This window comes from Anabrus simplex, chromosome 1 (genome assembly GCF_040414725.1).
Source record: "Anabrus simplex isolate iqAnaSimp1 chromosome 1, ASM4041472v1, whole genome shotgun sequence".
Lineage (NCBI taxonomy): Eukaryota > Metazoa > Arthropoda > Insecta > Orthoptera > Tettigoniidae > Anabrus > Anabrus simplex.
In genome coordinates, this window is record NC_090265.1 from 1,411,376,458 (window position 1) to 1,411,401,749 (window position 25,292).

General features: G+C 39.7%; 1 protein-coding gene across 1 annotated transcript in view; it reads right to left on the bottom strand.

The window, feature by feature from the left end:
- LOC136879057 (hemolymph lipopolysaccharide-binding protein) overlaps positions 1 to 19,810 on the bottom strand; it is a 36,636-nt gene extending 16,826 nt beyond the window's left edge. Inside the window, exons 1-3 of the mRNA XM_067152798.2 lie at positions 19,802 to 19,810; positions 15,666 to 15,812; positions 11,935 to 12,067 (exon numbers count right to left, since the gene is read on the bottom strand). Coding sequence (XP_067008899.2) covers positions 11,935 to 12,067; positions 15,666 to 15,812; positions 19,802 to 19,810 — 289 coding nt within the window. The remainder of the gene's footprint in view (positions 1 to 11,934; positions 12,068 to 15,665; positions 15,813 to 19,801) is intronic.
- Between the last annotated feature and the right edge of the window lie 5,482 nt (positions 19,811 to 25,292).

Consider the following 25,292-nt stretch of genomic DNA (forward strand, 5'->3'; position numbering starts at 1 on the left):
CATGGCCTGTACGGAGGTGACTTTGCTTTGCTTTGTCCGCCTCTATGGTGTAGTGGTTAGTGTGATTAGCTGCAACCCCCGGAGGCCGGGTTCGAAATTTGAAAATTGGTACGAGGGCTGGAAAGGGGTCTACTCAGCCTCGGGAGGTCAACTGAGTAGAGGTGGGTTTGATTCCCACCTCAGAAATCCTGGAAATGGTTTGCCGTGGTTTCTCCACTTCTCCTCCAGACAAATGCTGGGATGGTACATAACTTAAGGCCACGGCCGATTCCTTCCCCCTTCCTTGTCTATCCCTTCCAATCTTCCAATCCCCCACCAAGGCCCCTGTTCAGCGTAGCAGGTGAGGCCACCTGGGAGAGGTACTGGTCATTCTTCCCAGTTGTATCTCCGACCCAAAGTCTCACGGTCTAGGACACTGCCCTTGAGGCGGTAAAGGTGGGATCCCTCGCTGAGTGCGGTATATACATGAAGACACGTCTTAAGGTGATCATAAATACCCAGTTCTTGAACCGGAGAAATTAAGCAAACGTAGTTAAAATTCGCGGCCCGACCGGGCATCGACCAAAGGGTCCTCTTAACCGAAGGTCGCTACATATACCATTCAGTCAATAAGCCGGACTTGTGGGGAAATCAGTTCACCTATTTCTATTCACAGAATGGTTCGCCAAACGAACCCTGCTCCTTCCTCCCTTTCTCACAACGCTCACAAGCGCTAAGACAGGTCGTTTCGTTATTTATCGTATGAAAAAACGGTACAGGGAATTGTTGTTTAGATATTTGCATTCGGCTAGTTTTAAGGGAGGTACTAGGAACAACTTTTTCTCTTTGATGATGATTGTGGTTTTAAGGGGCTGAACATCGCTCGTCGGTCCCTCTTATCTTTGTTTCATACCATCAATCTCCCTTCCCTTCCAGGAAAAGATGACAGTCACCCTAAAAATGTGTTAACATTGGGAACTTTTTGTGCAGAATTTCTGTTCCGAACATAATTAAGCCGATATGGAGCAACCGCATTTACGTGTCCTACACATGAATGAGTTGTATACATAAAGTTTCGTGTATCGCCAGACGAGCAATAACAATTCATGTACTGTAATCTGTAATCTGATCATGCGCACATCGATTCTTTCCAATGACGACATTGTGTGACAACACAGTGATTATGGAGTGCACAGCTATGAAAGCTTTGTTTAATAGAGATATGTCAGTAGGATCCTCAAAATAAGAATTTCAGAGTCAAGTACGTATGTACAGATTGCTTCCATTCTGATATATATTTACAGACTTTAAATCTTCAACCAGTCATCAATGATCTGCATTTAGGAAGGTCGCCGACGTGGCAGGTCCCCTATCAATTGTTTACTTCATACTTTCGTTTATTGATAATTGTTTTTCCTAGTTTTTTCTTAAAAACTTTCAACGAATTTGACAATCTAACGAGCATTTCCCTTGATAATTTATTCAAATCTCTTACTCCTCATCCTATAAATGAATATTTGCCCCAATCAATCCTCACGAATTCCAACTTTATCTTCATATTACTATATGTCTTACTTCCAAAATCTCCACTCAAGTTTCTTATTCTACTTACTCCATTCCACGCTAACTCACCACAGACAGCTCGAGACATACCACATGGCTGAACATCTCGCCTCCTTGCCTCCATGTCTTACCAGCTCAAAGTATCCAACATTTTAGTAACACTAGACTACCCCCTTGTCAATGTTATATCCTAATTATTTCACAAATATTGCTGCATAACGATAATTATCTACGACGTTAGTCATTGTGTGCAGGTATCTTAATTTTAGGCGTAGTCTGCCTACGCGCCAATTTCGACGTTCTACTTTTCTCCACCAGATGGCATAAGAGAAGACTGGTATCTCTTGGGCGATCTATGACTGAGCCTCTCTTAAATAACCTCCGTCGTTGAAACACCAAGTGCGTCCCAGAAGAAGTGAGCTATAGGCTTGTTTTTTTCTACATCTTCAGAAATTTCGCAGTACGTTACGCTACAAGCTTTTACATGCCGACGTCGTACGGCATGGAGTTAAAAAAAAACTTTTTTAATATATTTAATAGCGCACAAATGTGCATTAAAATACATTAATCTTTCGCATATTCTAGTAAAGATTTTGTTCTTTTGTTGCACTTGCTGAAGTGATAGCGATCGCAATGTTTGTCACACAACATACACACACAATGTAGAGATGGTTCATGGAAGCCTGATCGCCGGCATAGACGATGGTGAAACCCATGTACCGCCAGCCTATTCAAAGCACTTCTCATGCCATTATTTGGACCGGTCCAGCTGCGGTCAATCATAGCATCAGTTGAGTAAAAGTCCAGGCTGATTTCTGCTTGTTTCCTCTTTCGCTCTTGGAGAACTTCCTTTTCTTGCTGCGTATGTGGAAGCTGCATTCTCATTTTCAAATCTTCGAGTAAAAACGTTTCCTTGGATAATTCATACGCAAGTCGTGATGGTGACATTTTGGAGATGCCCAGTGTTCGTTTCAGAAATCTGGCCTTTACATTTTCAATAGTCCGAAGGTCGGACACCGTTAGTCTTTCCCAAATAAGTTCCGACCTTCAAAAATTTGAGTAAGTCTACTATGTTTGACACCGAGTTCTTAGAGTTCAGGTGAAAAACCCCTGCCACTGATTCACAGAGGGAGTCGTCTTTCCACTTACTAGAAAAAAAATCTCTATGACAAAGTGCACCTTCCTTTCCGTTGTGACAATACTCCGCGATTTCGAAATTTTCAGCCGATCATCTTTTGACGCGACAACGTCTCACTCCGAAGTCCTGCATGCATAGAGGGTTGGTGTTATTAAACCAGCCAGTTTATCACTGGCTGTTTCTGACAATGTCAGTGATACATTCCATATTACATCACCGCTAGGAAATTTAAGGCCTTAGCTACATTAGATGCAAACGTCACTGGCATATAGCGGCCGTGTAAACAGTTCAAGAATTAGCACCAAAGAGATATGATTGTGATGCACACGATTTTAATACCTTTCCTAAGTACTGGACTCGTGCCGGTACACGCGTACTTACCTATTCGGCCAACACTGCACTGACCATTCCTCGTATGTCGGTAACGCTCGCACCTGCTGTAAATGCCACGTTATTTTAGTGCGATATGAAAAGATAAGTCTCATCAGAGAAATATAGATGAAGAAAGTTAAATTGTTTGGCCATCTAATGGGACACAACGATTTCATTTGCAAAATCATGGAAGGGAAAGTTATCGAAGAAAAGGGAAGAGGGCTACCAAGACATACATACAAAAGGACCTAGGCCTAACGATGTAGATGGACGGCAATTGCTATAAGGAGATGAATGTTCTGGCAATAGATAGAGTGAGTAGGTATACAACAAGGCATAGCCCTAAGCGAACGATGAAGACATGCAACATCTCCCCTAGGGGTCTCGCGCTTCCAGTGCTCGCTTAAGCGCACTAAGTGCGCTTCCAGGCTCCCCAACGAGAGAATGCCTCGATCAGTTTATAAGTTTCACAAATAAACAGGCTAACAGCATCAAAAAGCTATCCTAAACAAAAATAAAAGATGTTGAATGGCGTTTTACTTCATATTTTGAGTGTAAATAGAGAAATCTACCGAACGTTAATTACTATGTGGATGTACTTGAGAAAGCTGAAGGAAGAAAACGTGCAGCATGATGATATTATAGTAACGGGGAACAATGACAATTTGTAACAATATGTTTAAAAAATTGGTCATTTGTTCATGTATGTATAAAATAAAAGTTTTGTCCTTACATTGCTGAGAATTTGAAAACGATGGTATTTCGGTATTGGTTGTGTCCACAGTAACAAAGAAATTTTCCGTAATGTCTGTCTGTCTGTCTGTCTGTCTGTCTGTCTGTCTGTCTGTCTGTCTGTCTGTCTGTCTGTCTGTCTGTCTGTCTGTCTGTCTGTCTGTGTGCACACACATCACGAGAAAACGGCTGAAGAGAATTTAATAAAAATCGGTATGCAGAGTCGGGGAATAAGTAGCTGCCGTCTACGCTATAAATAATTTTATAAGACGCCCTAATGTCACTGAGTCGAAAGAAAACAAAATATGAAGACGTACAAAATAGAAAGCCCATAAAATTGATCAACATTACATTGACCATTGTTTGATGTGATGTGCTTTGTATCTTCTGTTGCCACTCATCTCCGATAGATAGGATTATTGCTGCGTACCGAGTATTTTTTTAATTTGCTTTACGTAGCACAACACAGATAGGTCCTATGGCGACGATGGGATAGGAAAGGTCTAGGAGGGTGAGGGAAGCGGCACTGGCCGTTAGTAAGGTACAGCCCCAGCATATACCTGGTGTGAAAATGGGAAAACACGGCATACGATCTTCAGGGTTGCCGACAGTGGGGTTCGAATCCACTATCTCCTGGATGCAAGCTCACAACTGCGCGCCCCTAACCACACGGCCAACTTGCCCGATCGTGCAGAGTGTAACAGACTGCCTGAATATTGGCGGGAAGTAGCTGGGGAGTTAGATAACTTCCTTCATTAGCATGCATTCCTATGGTTCATAAATTTCCGATACTACTGGCACGTAACACACTAGTTAATCACAGGATTCCCACTATTGGATTCCTACTCTGGGGCACAGGCTGGAATGAGCACTGTGCATATTTAACGGAATAAGAATAGAGGAGTGTTCATCTCTATCTGTTGCCTGGTCATTTCAGCTCTGGAACTTTGGACTGTTAGATCGGCACCGTCGTACTGTTCATTAAAAATAAGAAAATGTGCGGTTTTTCATTTAATCGAGTATTTTATATGAAAACATTACTTTTAATAGCTACATTCCTACTGATGTTTTTGTAATGACCTATGTTGACTTCAGTTAGGACAACCATAACGACAGTCTTTCTGAGAATCCCGTAGCGAAGCACGGGTACATCGGCTAGTATAAATATAAATTTCAACCCCTCACGTGGGCTAACATTCGAAAGCGCTCTTTCAGGCCAAGATGATGGTATAGCAACAGTTTACGTTCGGCTCCTAAGGACAAAGTTCAGCGGGGTTTAAAATGTGAAAATGTGTTAATTTGTTCCATAACCACTTCTGAATGTAACTTGTTTCAAAACCACAACTGAATGTAAATTCTGTTCCTTCCTGTGAATAGGACCGGAAATCATACACTCAACATAACGGTACCGTTACGATAGAATTAGGGAAATTATAGCAGAAGTTAGATGAGGGTACTAGTTCCAAAAGTAGCAATCTCCAACTTCAGTCTAATGAGATGCATATGCCATTAAGTCCTTTGGCTACCCATCTTTTCGTGTTTCTGATTAAAAGACAAAATCACATCAGAAATTACATTTAAAAACACACACTTGGAATGAAATAGGGATATCTAAAATCTCCATTCTAATTTGTAGGCAACTAAGGATCAAACAGAGCATTCTCCGAAACAGCCAATGTCATTCACGATGGTAAAGTCACGTAACTGTGTTTGCTATAAAGTCTTGGATTGTGTTAGCGGGGGCAGGGTGTCTTCGGTATGCCACAATAATTTCTTGTATTGTAACAGATAATATTATCAACCTTTTATGCATTTTTTGCATGTACTTGTTGTTGAATTTCACCAACATTGTTGGTAGTTTCGCAGTGCTGTGTATAGCAACGCTATTATTACGCGAGAAGCTTAACCTTTTTCTTCATCCAAAGCTAGGAAATGGCCTACGCATCCTCATCGAGTACATGGAAGGAAAACTTCGCATACAAGACGAGGTAAAAATATTTCATTATTCAGACGTACTGAACTTAAAATCACGGTTATTAAACAAAAAGGTCATCGTATTATTACTTTCATAGATAAGCCAACCAGGAAATTCTTGTTGCATCAGGGACTAACCCTGTCTTAACCTTGCTTGTTCGCTGTACTTCACTGTATGTTTATATCATTAAGAAATTGTCCTACTCCTACTTCCATTCAGGCATACTCCAAAGGAACTGAACACTGCTCCAACATTCAGAGTGACTCTCTCCCTACGACTGATCTACAAGCATTTCATAAAGCATTTTCTCTAACAAGAATTACACTTTACTAAATGAACTCCTCTTCAAATATACCGAGACGATATCAGTGAAGAGTAGAAGACCAAAGATTACAAGGCATTCTGAAATCTGTTTCAGACTAAATTCTCAGTAGTCAATAACAGTGGTCACAAAGTCACTGACTGTTAGAAAGTCTTCACTTAGATTCTTGGCTTTTCTCTGTATAGGGCAGACTCCGTAGCTAAAATTTCTGCAATACTGGAAATGCTATCCTGGAAAGACGGTGTGGTGAGAGGAAAACACCAATGGGTCGTATAGTGGAGAAATGAAAAAGTGTTAAATCTTTATATCTTCTCTAAAATATGTGGAATCACATCACTTCAGGTCAAACTCAAGGAGCAGAATGTACCTTAGTCCGAACAGAAGCATAACACAGTATCTACGACAAGACAGTTGCCAGGAAAAGTATAACCACAAGGTAATTCCATCCTATTTTCGTCATTTCTTGCTAACGTTCTTCAATCTTAGCACTAAAACTCCCACCAACAAGGATACTTGCTAACTGACAACTCAGTGATGATAGGCAACAGCTCCTCCGTCCAATTGAAGAAAGTGAACTATTCGAGGCCCTACGATCGGCCAGTAAGAGATCAGCTCCAGGCCCTGATGGTCTGACTTACCGTTTCTACAAAAAGTACTGGAACATCCTGAAAACAACCCTTTTAACGCTAATGCAACTATTGTTCGCACAGGCGTTAATGAAGGAATTATAATCCTTTTACCCAAAGTCCCTACACCACGAACTGTATCGGATTTCCGCCCGATAACACTCCTCAACACCGATTACAAACTCTTCATGAAAATACTGGCGAACAGAATACGACCCTACCTTAATAACATCATCAGAGTAGGACAAACATGTGCTATTCCTGAAAGGAAAATTACCCACATCCTACAGGCAGTAAGAAATGCAGTGTTACACTTTGAAGCAGAACCAACTGAAATGGGCGCGATTCTAAACCTGGACTTCCGCAAAGCTTTCGACAGAGTGCATCATGGGTACTTGTTAGCAGTGCTGCAACGCTTGGGTCTCCCAACCGCAATATGCAATCTTATTCGAACCCTGTATAGTTCGGCGCATTCTCGAATATTTCTTTATGGACACTTTTGTAGACCAATTCCAATTAAAACATCGGTAGGACAAGGGTGCCCCCTATCAATGACTCTTTTTGCTTTAACTATTGAGCCCTTTATTCGGGCAGTCCACTTTGTACTGTGCACGATTCCCAACCCCCAGAGCCTGTTCACGGTTGCAGCCTATGATGACGACGTCACCATATTACTGCAGACACCAACCGTTGCCCCACAGTTGAAGAGCATAATAACAACTTACGAGAAAGCCTCTAATGCCAAAGTCAGTTACCAAAAGTCCGAGATACTACCACTTGGTAGCTGGTCACAAGAGATGACAATTGCGTCCGATAGAATTAAGATTTTGGGATTAGTGTTTACCCCTAATATGTCCCAAAATATTGACATAAACTGGACAACCATAGTTTCAAGGGTACGCGCCACATTGTCAATCAGTTCGAGTCGAAACATGAACACCATCCAAAAGGTGTGTCATATAAACTTGTTTGCCTTATCTAAATTGTGGTATGTGGCACAAATTCTACCCATGCCGGTAAAAGTAAGCCAGCGAGTTGAACTCTGTATTAGTTATTATTTATGGCGGGGATGTATGTTTCGTGTAGCAAGATCACAAGTGAGAAAATCCGAGGCGCACGGAGGACTGTGTCTCATAGCAGTCGGCGAAAAATGCCAAGCACTTTTAATGCGAGAGATAATGATTGCGAAGACAGGAGTAGGAGCTGCTCATAATACTCAATTTTGGAATACAAGTCAGCAAAACCCGAAGTATTTAGTGCCGGAACGGTGGTTTAGAAGAGCGCTAAAAGCGATAGATACGATACGAGTGACAGGAAACAACGGTCCTCCTACAAGAGTAATATACAATCATCTATTAAAGAAGAACGAAACACAACCGCAGATCACGGAGAAGTACCCAAATAGGAAATGGAATGAAATCTGGAGAAATTTCAAAGATCCTCATATACCAACTGACTGGAAAGTAGCCGCATATAAAGTTATAAACGGAATTATCCCCACAGAAGATAAAAAATTCCGTCACAACATCACCCAATCCCCACTCTGTAAACAATGTCTGGAGGTGGACACACAGAGGCATAAACTTACTGCATGTGGGAATGTCAAAGTAGTCTGGAAGGGGTTTTGTTCTGTGCTAAGATAGATGACAGGATCAGCTAATCCTAATGCAGCTTACAGAACAGCCCTTGAGCTAGATTTCGGTGCGCAGCACTTGAAATATGCGCAAACCTGGCTTGTGTTGGGGTATCTTTATTATTTTCAGACAAACGAACAGTGCTCCCTGAACACGTTCATTCGTCTTCTAAATGATACCAAACAAGAGTTACTGAAACGTGTGCCATCGAGAGAGAAACATCAAGTTAAGGAACTGGAGAGTGTTTCATTATAACAGTCGAATGTTCGTGCAGTGGATAGTGCAGTGTTTTTCACGCAATGTGTTTTGTGCCAATAGTTTTTTTTTTTTCAGTCGAAATGTTTATTCTCTAGAACAATCAGATACGAGGGAAAAGGTGTTTTTTTAATTTCCCTTTTCTTCAAGGACAGAAGAACTTGTGACTAGGTAACATTATACTGTAATAAGAGATTGAGTGCTTTGCTTGTTGTGTTACTTTTGTATGTTAATAGTGTATCTTGTTATTTGTGAGAAATAAATGATTTAAAAATTGTGTTCTGAACTCGAAGAGGGTAAGACCGCAGAAAGGGACCCAGAGAAACTGATAAATGTACTCGTAAGGAACCGAGTTCAGGTGTTGAGAGATAAAACCTTCTACGGTCTGCTACGGCAATCATACAACGAAATATTGATTTTGTCTTTCGACATACATAAAAATCAGTGTCTCCTTCCATCATTGACCAAGAAGTATATTTTAGCCACCAGTTGTACTTTCAGGCTTTGATGTTCCGCTACTGCTAGTATGAGGACAGATTTGCAAATGGTTCCAGTAAAGTTGCTTCTGATCTCTTTGACAGACTAATTAAGACTGAAATGGTAGGTATGATGAAGGTCAGACTCGTGTGTGACGGTCACAGTTGCCAAAATAAGAGCTGTGTCTGTGAGGTATGTGTGAGAAATGGCTCATTTATCACGCTCCTAAACACGTTGCCCGTACTGAACTTTCAGGTAAGAGGACACTCTTGTATCCCAACTCATGGGGCTTCCAATAAATAAATTTAGATAGTTAATTCTGGAAAGGACTTGGACATAGTACGGCAACATGGAAATGTATCAAACTTGTTGAAGACTGTCCTGTGTACGGTTGGAATTCCAGTGCATAAATGTATTTGAAACAAACAGGTACATGGCACTTCAAGTTTGCTGAAGGTAAATGCATCGCACTGAGTAGAGCAGAAAGGAGGCACAATATTCTAATAAGAGGCGAAACCACCTACCACTCTGACTTGAATAAAAGCATGTTCGTCGCTAAAAGTTTTTCCTTCCCCGTCATCAAACCTGCTACCATAGTACCGGACATTAAGAAGCTGTCCAAAACAAAATTGAAAGATATTGAATAAAGAAGTCTACCTGAACTTAGTTAATATCTGGATGTGCTACAGAAAGGTGAAGAAGGAGGGTACATGCTACCTGAAGAAGGTGTGAAACCCTAAGACCTTTTGTATGAGACACCCGTGGCGCTACTCCAAAATCCAGGTAAGTTAGCTGGCAGTTAATAAATTCAATAATGTCAGCCGTAAAGATAAAATAAGTTCATAGATTTTATTAATTCCATTGTATTTATTTATTTATTTATTATTTATTTATTTATTTATTTATTTATTTATTTATTTATTTATTTATTTATTTATTTATTTATTTACTGGCTTGGAAATTGCTCACTAAGAAGTCATTCATTTCCTCTTGCAGTTATCATCGGCCTACTATAAATAAAATTATATTGAGTTGACTGTCAAACTTGTTCTTCATTTTAACCCCAGTTATAATTTTGTCGTGCAGCGTTTCCATGTAAACACGGCGGCAGTCCCTCACCTGTCCTCACACGACATTTGGTGTTAAAAATGATATTATGTGTTATAGTGAACAATATTTTATTCACCCAAGGGAGCGCCTCTGTAATGTCGTTTTGTTTGCTCTTCATCTTACTTACTTTCGGCTCACAGTAGATTCAACGTCAGGGTTAAATGACACTCTCTAAAATGGTTTACAATTACCCCTTACGTCCAGAGTGACTTGACTAACGATTATGATGTGTGATAAGTGAGTATTGTGTCCTAGTCTTCACATTGGAGGCATCCATTATTGCAACCCGGCTATTGTATGTGGAATTCTTGAAAGAAAAGTCATGTCGCCGACTTTGAAAATTCACGTAAACCTGTCCGTCTCGCGGCTATGGTCACTAATTCAAAACGGAGTAAGATTACAAGCCTTCGTACTTTCATCTATCAAACGGAGATTTTCTTGCTAGGAAGTAAAAAATAATGCCATAGTAGTCTTTTTGAATTAGAACACAACCCGTGAATTTCAATCGACATTAATTAATTCCGTGGTTACTTGTTCAAATATCAATATGATAACATATAAATCTCCATTTACCAATCAGTTTCAGAATGCACCTTCTGGATACTAAATATGTAAGATAAAACCCAAATAGTAACACGGTGGAAGGGTGAAAGAAATACAGTGTTATCGGCACTCTACGTTGAACAATGTGGGCATCTTAGGATCTCTGATGGCAATTTCCGTCTGTAGACAACAAAGATAATTAAAATCTGCAACAGATCACCCAATAGGTTACTAGCTTCTCTGATACCTAGTACAATAAAAGGAAATGTTTAATTGTCACGCTAAGAGACTACATTGTGTCAAATCAAAATGCCCACATCGATTATTATTATTATTATTATTATTATTATTATTATTATTATTATTATTATTATTATTATTATTATTATTATTATTATAACGTACGGAATGGCACTTGAATCTGTTGATGCCTTTTATGTTAAAATGACAAATTATTATGCTTAGTCCAGATTTTCTGGACAGAATGTCCTCAAAAGCACCATTGTTCTTCAACCTTAATTTGTGATGTTACATGTGCCAGGAAATTTCATGGACTGTCTGTTGCCAGTAATATTGTTGCTTAATTAACACCACCCAGGGGACACGTACAGGGAAATGAAGAGTTAAAAACATGCGGAAGTGAGCAAACCAATGCTAAACCTGAACACCTTAAAATGTCCTTCATCACGATCAAACCACCAAGATTTTATTTAAATGGCAGATCCCAATAGGAAAAGAACCAACTGTAGCAACTGTGCTGAAACAGTGCATACATGGAGCAGAAAAACGTCTGCAAGCTGCGACTGTGCAACGTATAAGCAAATAGTCCGGCATATAATTGAGTAATGCCCCCTAAGGTATTTTCCTGGTGACCCAGCTGAACACATGATGGCAACTTCAAGAGCAACTGACTGCTTTTAAGATTTAGACCTTAGCCCGTGGCTACTTTCTGTATAAAATATAGCTTTATTGCAATTATATCTAGAACTAGTAAATAAAATAATTTATATATTTTTCTTTCCACACTGATTTATATTGTATTAGTAGTAAGTGATCCATGAATCAGCATGTGCACAAATATTATGAGTGATAAGAAATAAAATACCGATTATGAGGGTTATTAAATATTTCACATGAACTTATTACGATATAATTATCTAGTGTAATTTATTGAAACGATGCAGTGCTTGAACACTTTGTTTACGAACCTGTGGCTTCTATGTACATGGAAATTTGTTCAGCGCCTTCAGAATAACGTACATCGTTTCCTAAGCTGAAAGCAATATCCGTTCTTGGGTTTCTTAGTTGTAGCAACCTCTTGGTCTTCGTTGCGAATCCTACCTGCAATTTAGAAATAATTATTATAGGCAAATACTCTCTTACAAAATCACTTGTTATATCAGTTAATATTCTTAATTGACTGAATCAGTTAATTTCAAATATGAGGAATGGAGTTTGAATAGTGGCAGTTGTTTAACTACTGAGACTACAAAACTGAGGCCGGTTTACAAATTTTATTTTACTTTGTGTTGTAGAGTGATACCCGTTGTCAGCGTTGAGGAAGTCGTAGGATGCAGTCAGCTGTGCTAGTTTGATCTGTCACTGGAATGAATAAAGTGGTCAAATGTTGAAGGAAAATTTGGAAGCGTTTTTTCGTCGTTTGGATAATCATTTCACTGGTAGGTTTGATGCAGTTCTCTATGCCGACCAGGGAGGCCCATTGAACCCGATGTCATTCAGACGTCTTTTCATGGTCTACTTTGGAACTTACAAATTCGTCAAGTATTGGGATGGAAACCTTTCTATTACAACGAAAATATACGACACATGCAAGGTCAAAATTTACGATTCGTCCTCTCTTTGTCCAAAGGATTCTTCGCTAATATGATTAATATTCAGATGCAAGAAATCAATGAACAATACAACAGTACGGAGGAGATTATAAACTATTCATAATAATTGTTAAAAAGGCAAGGGCAGAGTGTCCCGTCAGGGAACTAACTTATTTCTTACAGAATAATGTTGAAGGCAAATGCGAAATCACTACATTAGCGTTATTATACCTTGATTCAATATCACTTACTATACTAACATCCTGGGAGATTACAGGAAATCATTTATCTGTTCCAGCTTTGTTTTCTGAACCTGACATTCAATTCTCTTAGGTTTCTTACATACTGACATCACTTAGGTTTTGGAAAGGCTAATTTTAATGCCATACTGATTGCACCTATCTTGAAGATCCAAGGTATTAGATTGCATTCTTTCAGCATAATCTGCCGTTGAGACAAAGTCGTCCGCATAGGCCCAGCTGCTTACTACATTTTCTCCTAACTGAATTCCTCCCCTGGCACTTTATACCCTTCAGTAGATGATCCGTAAAACGTATGGACAAAAATCTGAAAGATTACAGCCCTCTCTAACTTAAGTAATTTGCACCAAGAACTCTTTCTACCATCAATTCTCACTATAGCCCAATTGTCAAAATAAATACTTTTGGTTGCTTCTAATAATCTACACTTAAATCCATAGCCTACCAGTATGGCTAACAACTCTGCCATATTCCTTCTCTATACCTAAAAAACATAAACATAACTGTTCCTTACGCAGCATTTTTATGTTACCTAGCGCAAGCTAAAAATCTGATCTTTGACAGCCTAATTTATACAATAAACCATTTAAGCCTATTTAGGCCTATTTCCGATTCCCCTTCATTCTTCGCGATATCCCTTGCCTGTCATAAGAGGTGACTAAGAGAGGAACCAGGGGCTCTTAAGTTGGGGAGTATGGATTAGCGACAACGGTTCCCATAGCTGAGTCTGACAACGATTACTCTTTCTTACTTTCATCTCTCCTATCCGACCACCCTCATCAACTCTTGTTCTCTTTCGGCCCCGACGTCATAAGGTTTGCGAGGCCTAGAGAATCCCATTTTCACGCACTTCGTGTCCCGTCTCTTTCTTTTGCCGACTCCTTCATTTTCGAAGTATCAAATCTCTTCCACTAAAGTTAATAGAGGATGGTTGCCCAGTTGTATTTCCTCTTCACACAATAATGACCACCACTACCACTTCCCTTCTTTTCAAGTCATTTATCAGTGCTACTGGGCATGCGCGTGACGATACTACTTCCGGACACGCCTGCTGATGCATACTGTGACGAGCAATCTTATACGTGCCGTCTAGACGTTACAGAAGGCGCGGTGCTCCTCTATATAGATGTACTTTAAGATCCATCATTACATTCCAGAAACGTCTCCCTACCGCTTGACCAAAACTTTCCGGGTTATTTCCGAAATCTTTCTATAATTTCACCTTGGACTCTACAATGATTTGCTTCCCTCTGTTTCTCTCACTTGCACACAATTCCCTATCTAGGTCAGTTCTTGTTTAGAATAATTTTAGATTCACCTTCTCAAATGTACAACGTGTCCTAACTTCATCAACCCAGCAGCTGGCTCCATGGCTGAATAGTGAGCTTCAGAGAGCCCTGGGTCCAATTCTCTAGAGGGTCGTTGGTGTTAGACTTAAATTATTAACTATTTCCACTCGGGGACTGGGTATTTTGCAGTCCCCAAAATCCTTTTAATTTCTACACCGCACACAGCACTACCTCCTCCACAATAAGATACAGTTTCCCATACACGGCAGATGCCGCACGCCCTCATCGGTGGTCCAGCAAGACATATTGTGCTTTCATCCGTCTGTTCAAAGAGTTATTCCAATGCATTCTCTTGTCGTTTCTAATATATCATCCGTGTACGTCACAGATAGACCATGCATGTCGCCTGTAGGCCCTTTACTAGAGAAAACTTTCATCAAGCCTCTCCGCAGGCCATACGCTATTATCATTGGAAATGAAAACCTACAACCTGTTTTCCAGTCATTGACCGGGTCAGGGATGTAATGAATGAAGCACATATAGGCTGTTATTACGATGGGGTCGCCACTCCCAAAGTGATATATTAATGACTGATAGATGCTATGAAATGATAATAGAGAGTGTTGCTGGAATGAAAGATGACAGGGAAAACCGGAGTACCCGGAGAAAAACCTGTCCCGCCTCCGCTTTGTCCAGCACAAATCTCACATGGAGTGACCGGGATTTGAACCACGGTATCCAGTGGTGAGAGGCCGACGTGCTGCCGTCTGAGCCCCGGAGGCTCTCTGCTATTATTATTATTATTATTATTATTATTATTATTATTATTATTATTATTATTATTATTATTATTATTATTATAGTCATATCTATGTAAATTTGCCTAATTTCCTGAACCTGGAAACTTTCTACTCCTATCCACGTGAGGACAGGCTGAACTTTCTCTATCGTGGGACTAGTAGTAAATTTACTGCAGATCAGATAGTGGCCTTTAACATCGAAGAATTCTCTAAACGTCCGCATATTCCTAATTAAAATGTTCCTCAATCGAAATCAGTTGAGATATAGTCAATTATGTAACCTTTCCCTGCGTAAAGGTGTATAGAATCATGCTTGTAGAATTAATTCGCAACTGCTAATCTCAAACGAGCATAGAAGTGGAGTAATCACCTCCTATTTCTGTTCCCTTCCATACTTTCCCCGCATTTACTCCTCACCTTCTCATATCTTTCAGTTCTATTTCAAATTCTCTCATTGAAATCACCCATTAAAATCATCCTTGCTGTTGAGCCTGACTACGATGTCCCTCAGTGATGCATACAACTTGCCTTCTTCAGCTTCATCTGCTGTATTAAGGGATGAATACACTGACATACTTCTCTTGTCAATTCCTATAATTGCTAAATCTATCCGCGTCATTCACTCATGTACATGCTTAACATAAATCCTCATCCGTACTTTCGTCGAAATGGAAAACAAAATATATTATCCAGCATGTTAATAGTCGTCATTAATAACAGTTAAAAATACAATACAAAGAGGTATTCAAGTGACTTACTCCGAAAGTCCAGTGACCAGACGCGTTACGTTGACCGGTTACACAAATCTCCATATTGTGTCTTCCACGTCCAGGACAGGCTTGAGCTGCGAAGAACTCCACCCTCAGTGCTAAGCACAATATCGTGAACAATGTCGTAACAGGCCTCTGAATCAGGAATCAAAATAAACATAAGGTAAACTCTCATTCTAATATTTAGATAAAACTTAGTACGGTAGCTTTAATTATTTATTTATATTTATGTCGAACACAGCGAGGGATCCCAGGGCATTTGGTTGCGGATACAACTATGGAGAAGGACAAATACCTCGCCCAGGCGCCTCAACTGCAGTGCTGAACAGGGACCTTGTGGGGGACCAGAGGATTGGAAGGGACAGGCAAAGAAGAGGGAAGGAAGTAGCCATGCCTTAAATTAGGTGTTATTCCGGTATTTACCTGGATAAGAATTGGGAAACCACTTCGAGTGTGGCTGAAGTGGGAATTTAGCCACCTCTATCCAGTTGAACTCCGAAGGCTAAGTGGACCCCGTTCGAGTCTTCAAGTCCTCGTACCTATTTTCAAATGTATTGGTAGAGCCGGGAATCAATCTCGGGCTTCCGGGGATGTCACCTAATCACACTAACAAATGGTATCTTTTTTTAGTTACAGATCCGTCAGAAAATGTATGTATGCTTGCAGTACGTGTAAAATGTTGAAGTTGTAAGTTAAAACACACTACAATTATTCCAAAAAAATTACGGTTCAGCTATACGTAACCTCATCATCAGTCCAGAATTATAGCAGGTGGTCCTCCATCCTCTTATAATTCGTGAAGACACACAGCCCGTCTAACACTGATAGTTCGATATTCCTTTGCTTGCTACCACACTGCCAGCTTCGTAAAATTAGACTGACTTGCAAAGGAAAAAGTGCTATATCCTCTCTCCACGCCAAGATAAAAGAGACATTCGACACATATTCTATTTATTGCGTGCTTTTATAAAACATATACTGCCAATACGAACTAGTTAATAGGATATTGAAAGAGAAGAGTTGTGGCAGAATGCGAAATGAACTCTGTAAAGCAAGATGTCCATGCACTGCAAAGTACGTTTACGTCTTCTGAAAACCAAGCACCGCAGTGCAATCGTGGTGGAAGAGGACAGGTGCTGGTCACACGTTACTTCTGAGAGGGGATGGACGGTAGAAATTCAGACGTGCTCATTTTGTTTTTGTTAGTGTTCACAGCTTCCTAGTACAAAGACAGCAGAAATCGTCACTACCAATGCTAATTACATAAATCAAATTCGAATGAACTCTTAAAATGAGTACAGATGTGATTAACACTTGTACAACTTATACAACACTCGCACAAATGGAAGTTTGCATGAAGATTAGAAACAGATTAGCCGGGCTGAGTGGCTCAGACGGTTAAGACGCTGGCCTTCTAAACCCAACTTGGCAGGATCGGTCCTGGCTCAGTCCGGTGGTATTTGAAGGTACTCAAATACGACAGCCTCGTGTCGGTAGATTTACTGGCACGTAAAAGAATACCTGCGCGACTAAATTTTGGCACCCCGGCGTCTCCGAAGACCTTAAAAGTAGTTAGTGGGACGTAAAGCAAATATTATTATTATTATTATTATTAGAAACATATTACAGGTGGTGGTGCTGGTGGGTGGTGGTGGTGATTATGAGGAAGTACAACTAAGGAACCATCCTATAAGTGATATTACATAATCCTTTAGAAAAGAGAATGAAATAACCCACATTGACTTAAATTTGCATCAATTTTGAAAAGTAAGTTTTCCATCATCCTTCATATTGACTACATTCGCAGCGACATTCGACATTAAAGATACAGAACACTTCAACCTGAACATTTCAACTTACAGTGACATAGGCTTACCACACTTGGAGCTTTGATTTTTGTAAAAATATTTGTTTGTTTTATTGGTTTTGCAATGTAATATTTTGCCGTTAGAATTAATTTATGTCAGCATGAATTACTTGTTGTATTTGTGCATTAATAATAATAATAATAATAATAATAATAATAATAATAATAATTTTTTGCTAGGGGCTTTACGTCGCACCGACACAGATAGGTCTTATGGCGACGATGGGATAGGAAAGGCCTAGGAGTTGGAAGGAAGCGGCCGTGGCCTTAATTAAGGGACAGCCCCAGCATTTGCCTGGTGTGAAAATGGGAAAACACGGAAAACCATTTTCAGGGCTGCCGATAATAAAGGCGTGTCGCCCCCAGAAAGGCTAGGTGCAGACCTCTTGATTTGACGTTCGTAGGTGACCTGCGCGTCGTGATGAGGATAAAATGATGATGAAGACGGCACATACACCCAGCCTCGTGCCAGCGGAATCAACCAATTATGGTTAACATTCCCGACGCTGCCGGGAATCGAACCCGGGACCCCTGTGACGAAAGGCCAGCAAGCTAACCATTTAGCCTTGGAGCCGGACATAATGTTAATAATAATAATAATCATAATAAAGTCCGGAATGGAGATAATGATAAGCCCTTTCACCCTCAATTACTGGTACATGTGTACACGGATATCTCAATTCCTGCTAACAATAGGACTTCTAACTGTTGGCTGGACGACAGTGGTGGTTCATTATGTTCCAGGTATGCGATCCCAAGTACAATTAAGAATATTCGTTCAAATCAAATTCAGAAACAAATTGAAGAGATTAATTTGTACGAAGCATGTACCAGTAACCGTGAATCGGAGGATGAGGGGTTCAAATCACAGCGTCGGGTGTCCTGAAGGTGATATTCCACGTTTTTCCACTTGCTCAAATTTCGAGCTTGTACGCTTACCTTCACAAGCGTGCATCACATAACTTTACGCCAAGAGAACTGTCAGCGTTTCTGGGAAATTAAAACACTACCAAAATTTTATTGAGGTAAAAAATTTAATTCTCTAAGTATTAAAATACGGCAAAGAATTGTACCAGTATCAAGATTTTCTTTTATCTGCCAATTAATAATTTTCCAGCTTCATTGTCTTTCGCTTCCAGACGGAAGTAACAGTTCACCTATCCTTGTAGTCCAGGAATGGATCGTGCTATACAATTATTCAGGCAACCATGTCTGACGAACGTCATTTCAGTACATTCACTCTTACATGCTTTTCTATTTCCGTTCAGAAAAAGAAAAAATAGCCTTAGCTAAATAAGTTATCTAAAGAGTTCGTTGACCCTTATATCACAGTAGTTCCAGATGGGAACGTGAAATAACTCCAGCAACCGATGAAAAGGCTCGTCTGTTACGTACACATTCCACAATGTACTGCCTAAGATAGGTGTAATGCAAGAAAGGGTGGGTAAAATGGAAATTGCATTACTTGTAAAATTTCATCATGTGGTTCGTGTGTGGCTAAAGTGAAACTAAAATACAATAAATGCGGCTTTGATAAGGTGTAAAAGTAACAATCAAACAGAAGTATTCTTGAAGTAAGCATAAATGTGTACTTTAGAACTACTGAAGCCTGTGTTTAAAGAAAGGCAGTACATGCAATTATCTTGTATGTCCGGTCTTTGTCGAGGACACTAAATAATTTAAAAGCCCCAGAAATACTTTAAGGGGTACTGGAAAATTTCATCGTACGGCGTTTTACCGTAACTGCACATACAATAAGAAAATAACGTAGCATTGGGATATTTTAAATACTGAAAAAGATATTCAGTTACTGAATATTCCAAGAAGTTCCTACTAAGAAACGCACGGCAAAATTATGATACATTGCAAAACTTTTCTTCATAGTTATACTAAATGCGAATATTATGGATATTTATGTACCAAATTAATCAAATTAACATTAAAAGTCAAAAAATATTCCATATTTTATACAGTGAAACTTCTGGAGTCAAAATGGCTCCCTATAGGCATCCAGGAGTGGTCGTTCTTACCTGCCATTCTAGTATTGAAGAATTTACGAGCAATAAGGGTTTTTACAGTCATTGACCTGAAGTGAAATGTATGCCTGTGATAAATCTTGAAGTGCCTACACTCCATATAAAAGTCATTAGAAAAAGTGGATAGCTTCATATTCAGAAGAAATTCAATTATTAATTTAATTCAACGATTTCCTCTTGCTAGTTTATTCCATTCATTTACAAGATTTACTGGTACTTACCACTTCCATTTTTATCTTCTCTCTGACTCATTTACTTAGTTGTCGTTTTATATAAACGTCTTATCTTGCTTATGAAAACCCCGAATCCCATATTCAGCATTTACACTGGCTTTAAATGTGATGTGACCCGACATGGCCTTGTTACAGATAAACTTAGATAGTAAGCTTGAGGAACTATAAACATTCAGTCGCATACACAGTTCACTGATCCGCCGTTCAGTACTCTGAACAAGAATTTCACACTCACTCGTCGCTGAAGAAGAGCCAGGAATTTAGTTGATTCTTGACCCAGGTGGGTAAAATGGGAGCTGGTAATTTGCAGCTCATATTGGGTCCTGCTCGGTTGTTTTGCGATTTGGAGGAAAGCAAGCAGCGTCCCACAAGAGATGTGCCATTCTTTTAACAATTTAACTAAATGACAACTATTCTGAATTCACCCTTTAAGAAAATGAAGAAGACATACCACGAATAAGGTAATGTTCCTTTGGAAGTAATGTACACCGAACAGAGTAGCTTCAGACAACAATAGCCAGATATTACAACCGTGGTCTTACAGCTCTACATTCGGGAGGAGGTAGGCTGTCCTGAGAAACTTTCCGTGGTTTTCCATTCTCCTCTCTGAGGCGAATGCCAGACAGTTTCGTTTATAGGGCACGCCCGCTCCCCTTTCCCATTTACCGAACCTAAAATCACTGCAGCGCCTGTCTGGTCTCAAAGAGGGCTGCTCCCTCTAGAGAGCCCGCCATACTCCCTTAGGAAACGGATTGAAAACACTTTTGTGATGGTAAACTACGTCTGCTGTCATTTATTGATACATACAGTACTTATGCATCCACCTCTTGGCACAACCAGAGCAATGTGTAGCTTCCACTGAAGTCTCAGTCTTATTCATGGCTGTGACAACATGGAACTTGCTGGGGTATGGGTGGTGCTGAGTAATGGCATTCTGAGCACAATCAGTGCGTCTGAGTGTTATGAAATCTGTTGCTCATAGGGTTAGTTGTGCTACAATAGCACTGTCTCGCCCAGTGAGGAAAGCAATGGCAAACTACCTCACTCCTCGTCTTGCCTTAGTACGCCTCATTTTGGTACTGCCATTGCTTTTTGTGGTTTTCCTATAACTGCATCGCCTTTGGTGGTGCTATGTGAAGATCCAACCAGCCTCTGAGCTGATGACCTATTAGTAGTAATATAATATATCTAATAAGAGTTTTGCTTGTACATTATTCAGATTTTAAAAAGAATGTTATTTCTGCATCGGTCGAGTCCACTTTTCAATTTTCCGTTATGTCTGTCTGTCTGTCTGTCTGTCTGTCTGTCTGTCTGTCTGTCTGTCTGTCTGTCTGTCTGTCTGTCTGTCTGTCTGTCTGTCTGTCTGTCTGTCTGTCTGTCTGTCTGTCTGTCTGTCTGTCTGTACATATGTATGTATGTACGTACGAAGCAGTGACCTATGCTGGGATCATGGGTTGGGCTACCACTAGACTTAGGTTACCCCTTTTCGATAGTTGGTTTAGTGAACGCCAAGCCTTCAGCGTTTCGAGCTGCAGCCAATTCAGAAAATTTAACCGGGGCCATCGGACCAAAGGCTACCATTATATCCATTTAGCCACAAAGCCGGACTTCGATTTGCTAAACCTTAGGCTGCCATCTCGACTGATCAGGTGTTGAGTATTGGCAGTAGTTTGTGAAGCAGCCTTGACAACACAGCAGGCTTCTCCCTTGGATATTGGCTGCAGCTCAAAATGCTGAAGGCGTGGCGTTCCCTAAACCAACTATCGAAAAGTGGTAACCTAAGTCTAGTGGTATCCCAACCCTTGATCGCAGCATACGCCACTGTTATCTTAAGGAGTAAAACTCCGTGGTCATCGGTCCATATCAACAAGGAACATTGTGAAGATATTAAAAAATGCAAAAAAAAAAAAAAGTAAAGGAATAATCGATTGAAATATAAGACACGATGGATTACTGAAAGAAGGACTCCCTTTATATTAGATGTCTTAATACCACAGAGTTGGAAGAAAACTAAGAGCTGCAGTCGCTATTGGGGCCAGTATCCAGTATTCGGGAGACAGTGGGTTCGAGCCCCACTGTCGGCAGGCCGTGGTTTCACATTTTCACACCAGGCAAATGCTGGGGCTGTACCTAATTAAGGCCAAGGCCGCTTCGTTCCCACTCCTAGCTCCTTCCTGTCTCATCGTCGCCATAAGACCTGTCTGTGTCGGTGCGACGTAAAGCAACTTGCATATATATACAGCAGAAGTCCGATAGTCCGGCACGTTCGGGACCGGCCCGGCAGCGGATTACCGAAAATGCCGGAATATCGGGCGTACCTCTTACTAGGATATAGGTTAAGGCGTACAGCGAAAACAGCTGTAACACGGCGTTTTGCAGCAACATTTATTTTTTATTTTTTTATGTCGTAAATGGTCGACGAGCCAATTTTAAATTCATTCAACAAAATATCTCTATTCTCACCTTCCTCCAGGCGTTTGATGATTTCCAGTTTCTGGTTGATGGTCAGAGTTACGTGTTTACGTTTCTCTCCTGATTTGTAACTTGAAGAAGGTTTCGGTTTCGAGAACATTGTCACTGCTTAAATACCAAGAAAACGTCCACAGGGCACTATGATATGTAGGCCTATGTTCACTACACTACGGCACTACTGTAATACGGATCCTAGATTGCAAGAAAAAATACTGCAGCTAAAAGTGCTCGCAATCAAAACAATGTACTGAAGCTGTGTGTGGTGACAGCGAACAATGCAGATTGCGTCTAACAAAAGCAGACATGTAGTGTGCACTTCCGGGTGGTTTCGAACCGCGCCGTGCGCTGTAACTGTCACAAACGTAAACAAATTAACATAAAAAATCCCAGAATGGTGCCGGACCATCGGGCATTCGGGACTGCTGGATTACGGACTAATGGAATTCTACTGTATATATATATATATATATATATATATTGCACCCGCCCACCTCCTGAGTCCCAGACTAGCATTTATCTCAGGGGTGATCAGTTCGAAAACGATAAAAAAATTTATATAAAGAAAATCAAAAAAAAAAATATATCGGCGCATCAAATGAACACAGGGATGAACGGGGCATGAAAATTTAAGGTTACGGGGAACGACTCATTCATGGATACAAATTTCTGACTCCACAATAGGACTGGGAAGTGACAACTTAAATTCCATGGGCATACTGGACTAACTACAATGAAAAGATATGGAAGCTGTTTCCTATTGAAATTGCAATGAGGAGCAATTTATTCACTTATTTTGCATACTACACATGATGACAAATTTACATTGGGACACTTTAATCCTGAAAAATAAATGACATAATACTTGGATTTTACCTCACTACTCTGGTAGTGTAAAACATCTGGTGAATTCGTCCCAATTGGTTACTGGGGATCGAATTCACATCCGTATGATTGGACGTTTCACCGCTGGAGATCTTCTTTCGGCGACGAAGGCACGACAGTAACTTTTTACTGTCGTCTCCTCGTTCCGTTTGGACACGAGACACTTCCGGTATGTACATTCTGGTGAGCCGGACACCCACCGTAGAAAATGTTATCGCCTCGAAAAAACGGGAATTTATAATACGGACAAACTCTAGCCTGTTATTTCCAGATTCACAAACACACCAGGTAGAGTTCATTTACTCAAAAGCTACTTTAATATTTACACTTGTCAATACGACAAAACGTACGGAAAGGTTCATTACTATGCTCTGACCCTGCAAACATGTGCCGTCCGTGGGTTATTTACGTATCTACCGCTATCTCCCCGTGAAAACCCAACATGTGGTTCAAAGCAGTTCGACACAGGATGACTGTCCCTAGCATATCCTCCTATTCTTATTAGATAATATCATTACCATTCTTTATCTGATCATTAGCATATACTTTGACTACCATCAATTAATTTTATCATTATCATTAATTTCAATTATAATCCGGTATTTGATTATTATCATTTGTCATCCGGGATGATTATATGCCAACCCTTGCCGGCGTTTCAAACGAAGGTTAGTTCTTCCTCCTAAATTATCCGCACAATATAATGATCAGCTTCCTCATAAATATTATTATTATTATTATTATTATTATTATTATTATTATTATTATTATTATTAATAGTGGAAATCGTGATTATCGTAACCCGTAATCATCCTTTCTATAATACTTCAACTTCTCGCTCTTATTATTTTCATCAAAAAAATAAAATAAAAAAAAAGTACCTTCATTGGTTATTCTTCTTCTCCTTCTTCAAATATTTTATTTATTATTATTATTAGTTAAAAATCTCAAATCTTTCATTTCATCTCCCAACATCATTATTATGTCCAAAAAATATAAAAAAAATTTATTCTTAAAAAAAAAGTAGCTTAGTTTTTATTATTATTATTATTATTATTTTTAAAAAAACTTAAATTCGCCTGTTACACGGTAGTTCACTCTTAATATGTTTAACGCATAACCCCTTTTTACAATTTCGATTTATCTTGGCACTAAGCACTCGATTTAAGACAAGATTCACTTGGAGTATGATTATTGTTATTATTATTATTAAAAATGGAAAGATGATATTTTAATATCCACTCTTTAGAATTTAGTCACATATGTTAAATCCCGTTATGAACCACTAAGATCTGCTTTATATCGGTCGGGACAACACGGTATTCGGGACCGTACCTTCAACTTCGTACTGCCGTTAATTTTATATGGGGACACCTGTCCTCCCAAGACACATCTCACAACCTATGGCACATCGCGGCTGGGCAAATACCTCCAATGCCGGCGATTGCTAAACTATTCCTTCAAATTTGAAGTCCATTTCCTTTCATCGGAACTCTTCAAACATTTAATTCATAAAATAATCCTCGGTGCGTGGATTCTACCACTAATAACACCGGCATATGCATTTATATCATCTTAGGACTTGAGATTCATCTATTTCATCATTACAAACAATACGGCTCAATTTATTTCACGCCGGATATTCGTCCCTCATGACTTCCAACTCTAAATATGGGCTCAAATCATTCTGGGCTTTTAACATATCGTGACCATTCTAATTCACGTGCCTTTATTGCTTTTAAACAAAATTTTAATGGTTAAATTAAAGTCCAAAAACGTAAAATCAAAAATTTACGTAAAATCAAACTGACTACGCGAATGAAAGTCTTTAACGCTACATGTCATCTCCACTTTGATCATTATATTTGCACTGGCTAACTCGCGAAGCACCGTCATTATTATTATTGTACTTTAACTTGCACACGCCCAAATATTATTATATTTATTATTTTACTTTCCTTTGTCGACTCACAAACATGATTATTATTAGTATTTTAATGACTTTCCGTACGCAACACAAATCTTCCATACTCTGGCTCTTTCATAATCTGGCTGTCTAACAGAAATTATTCCTAATTAAAATACAAATGATCACCGCAGTGAATGAAATTCAAATAAATGGGTC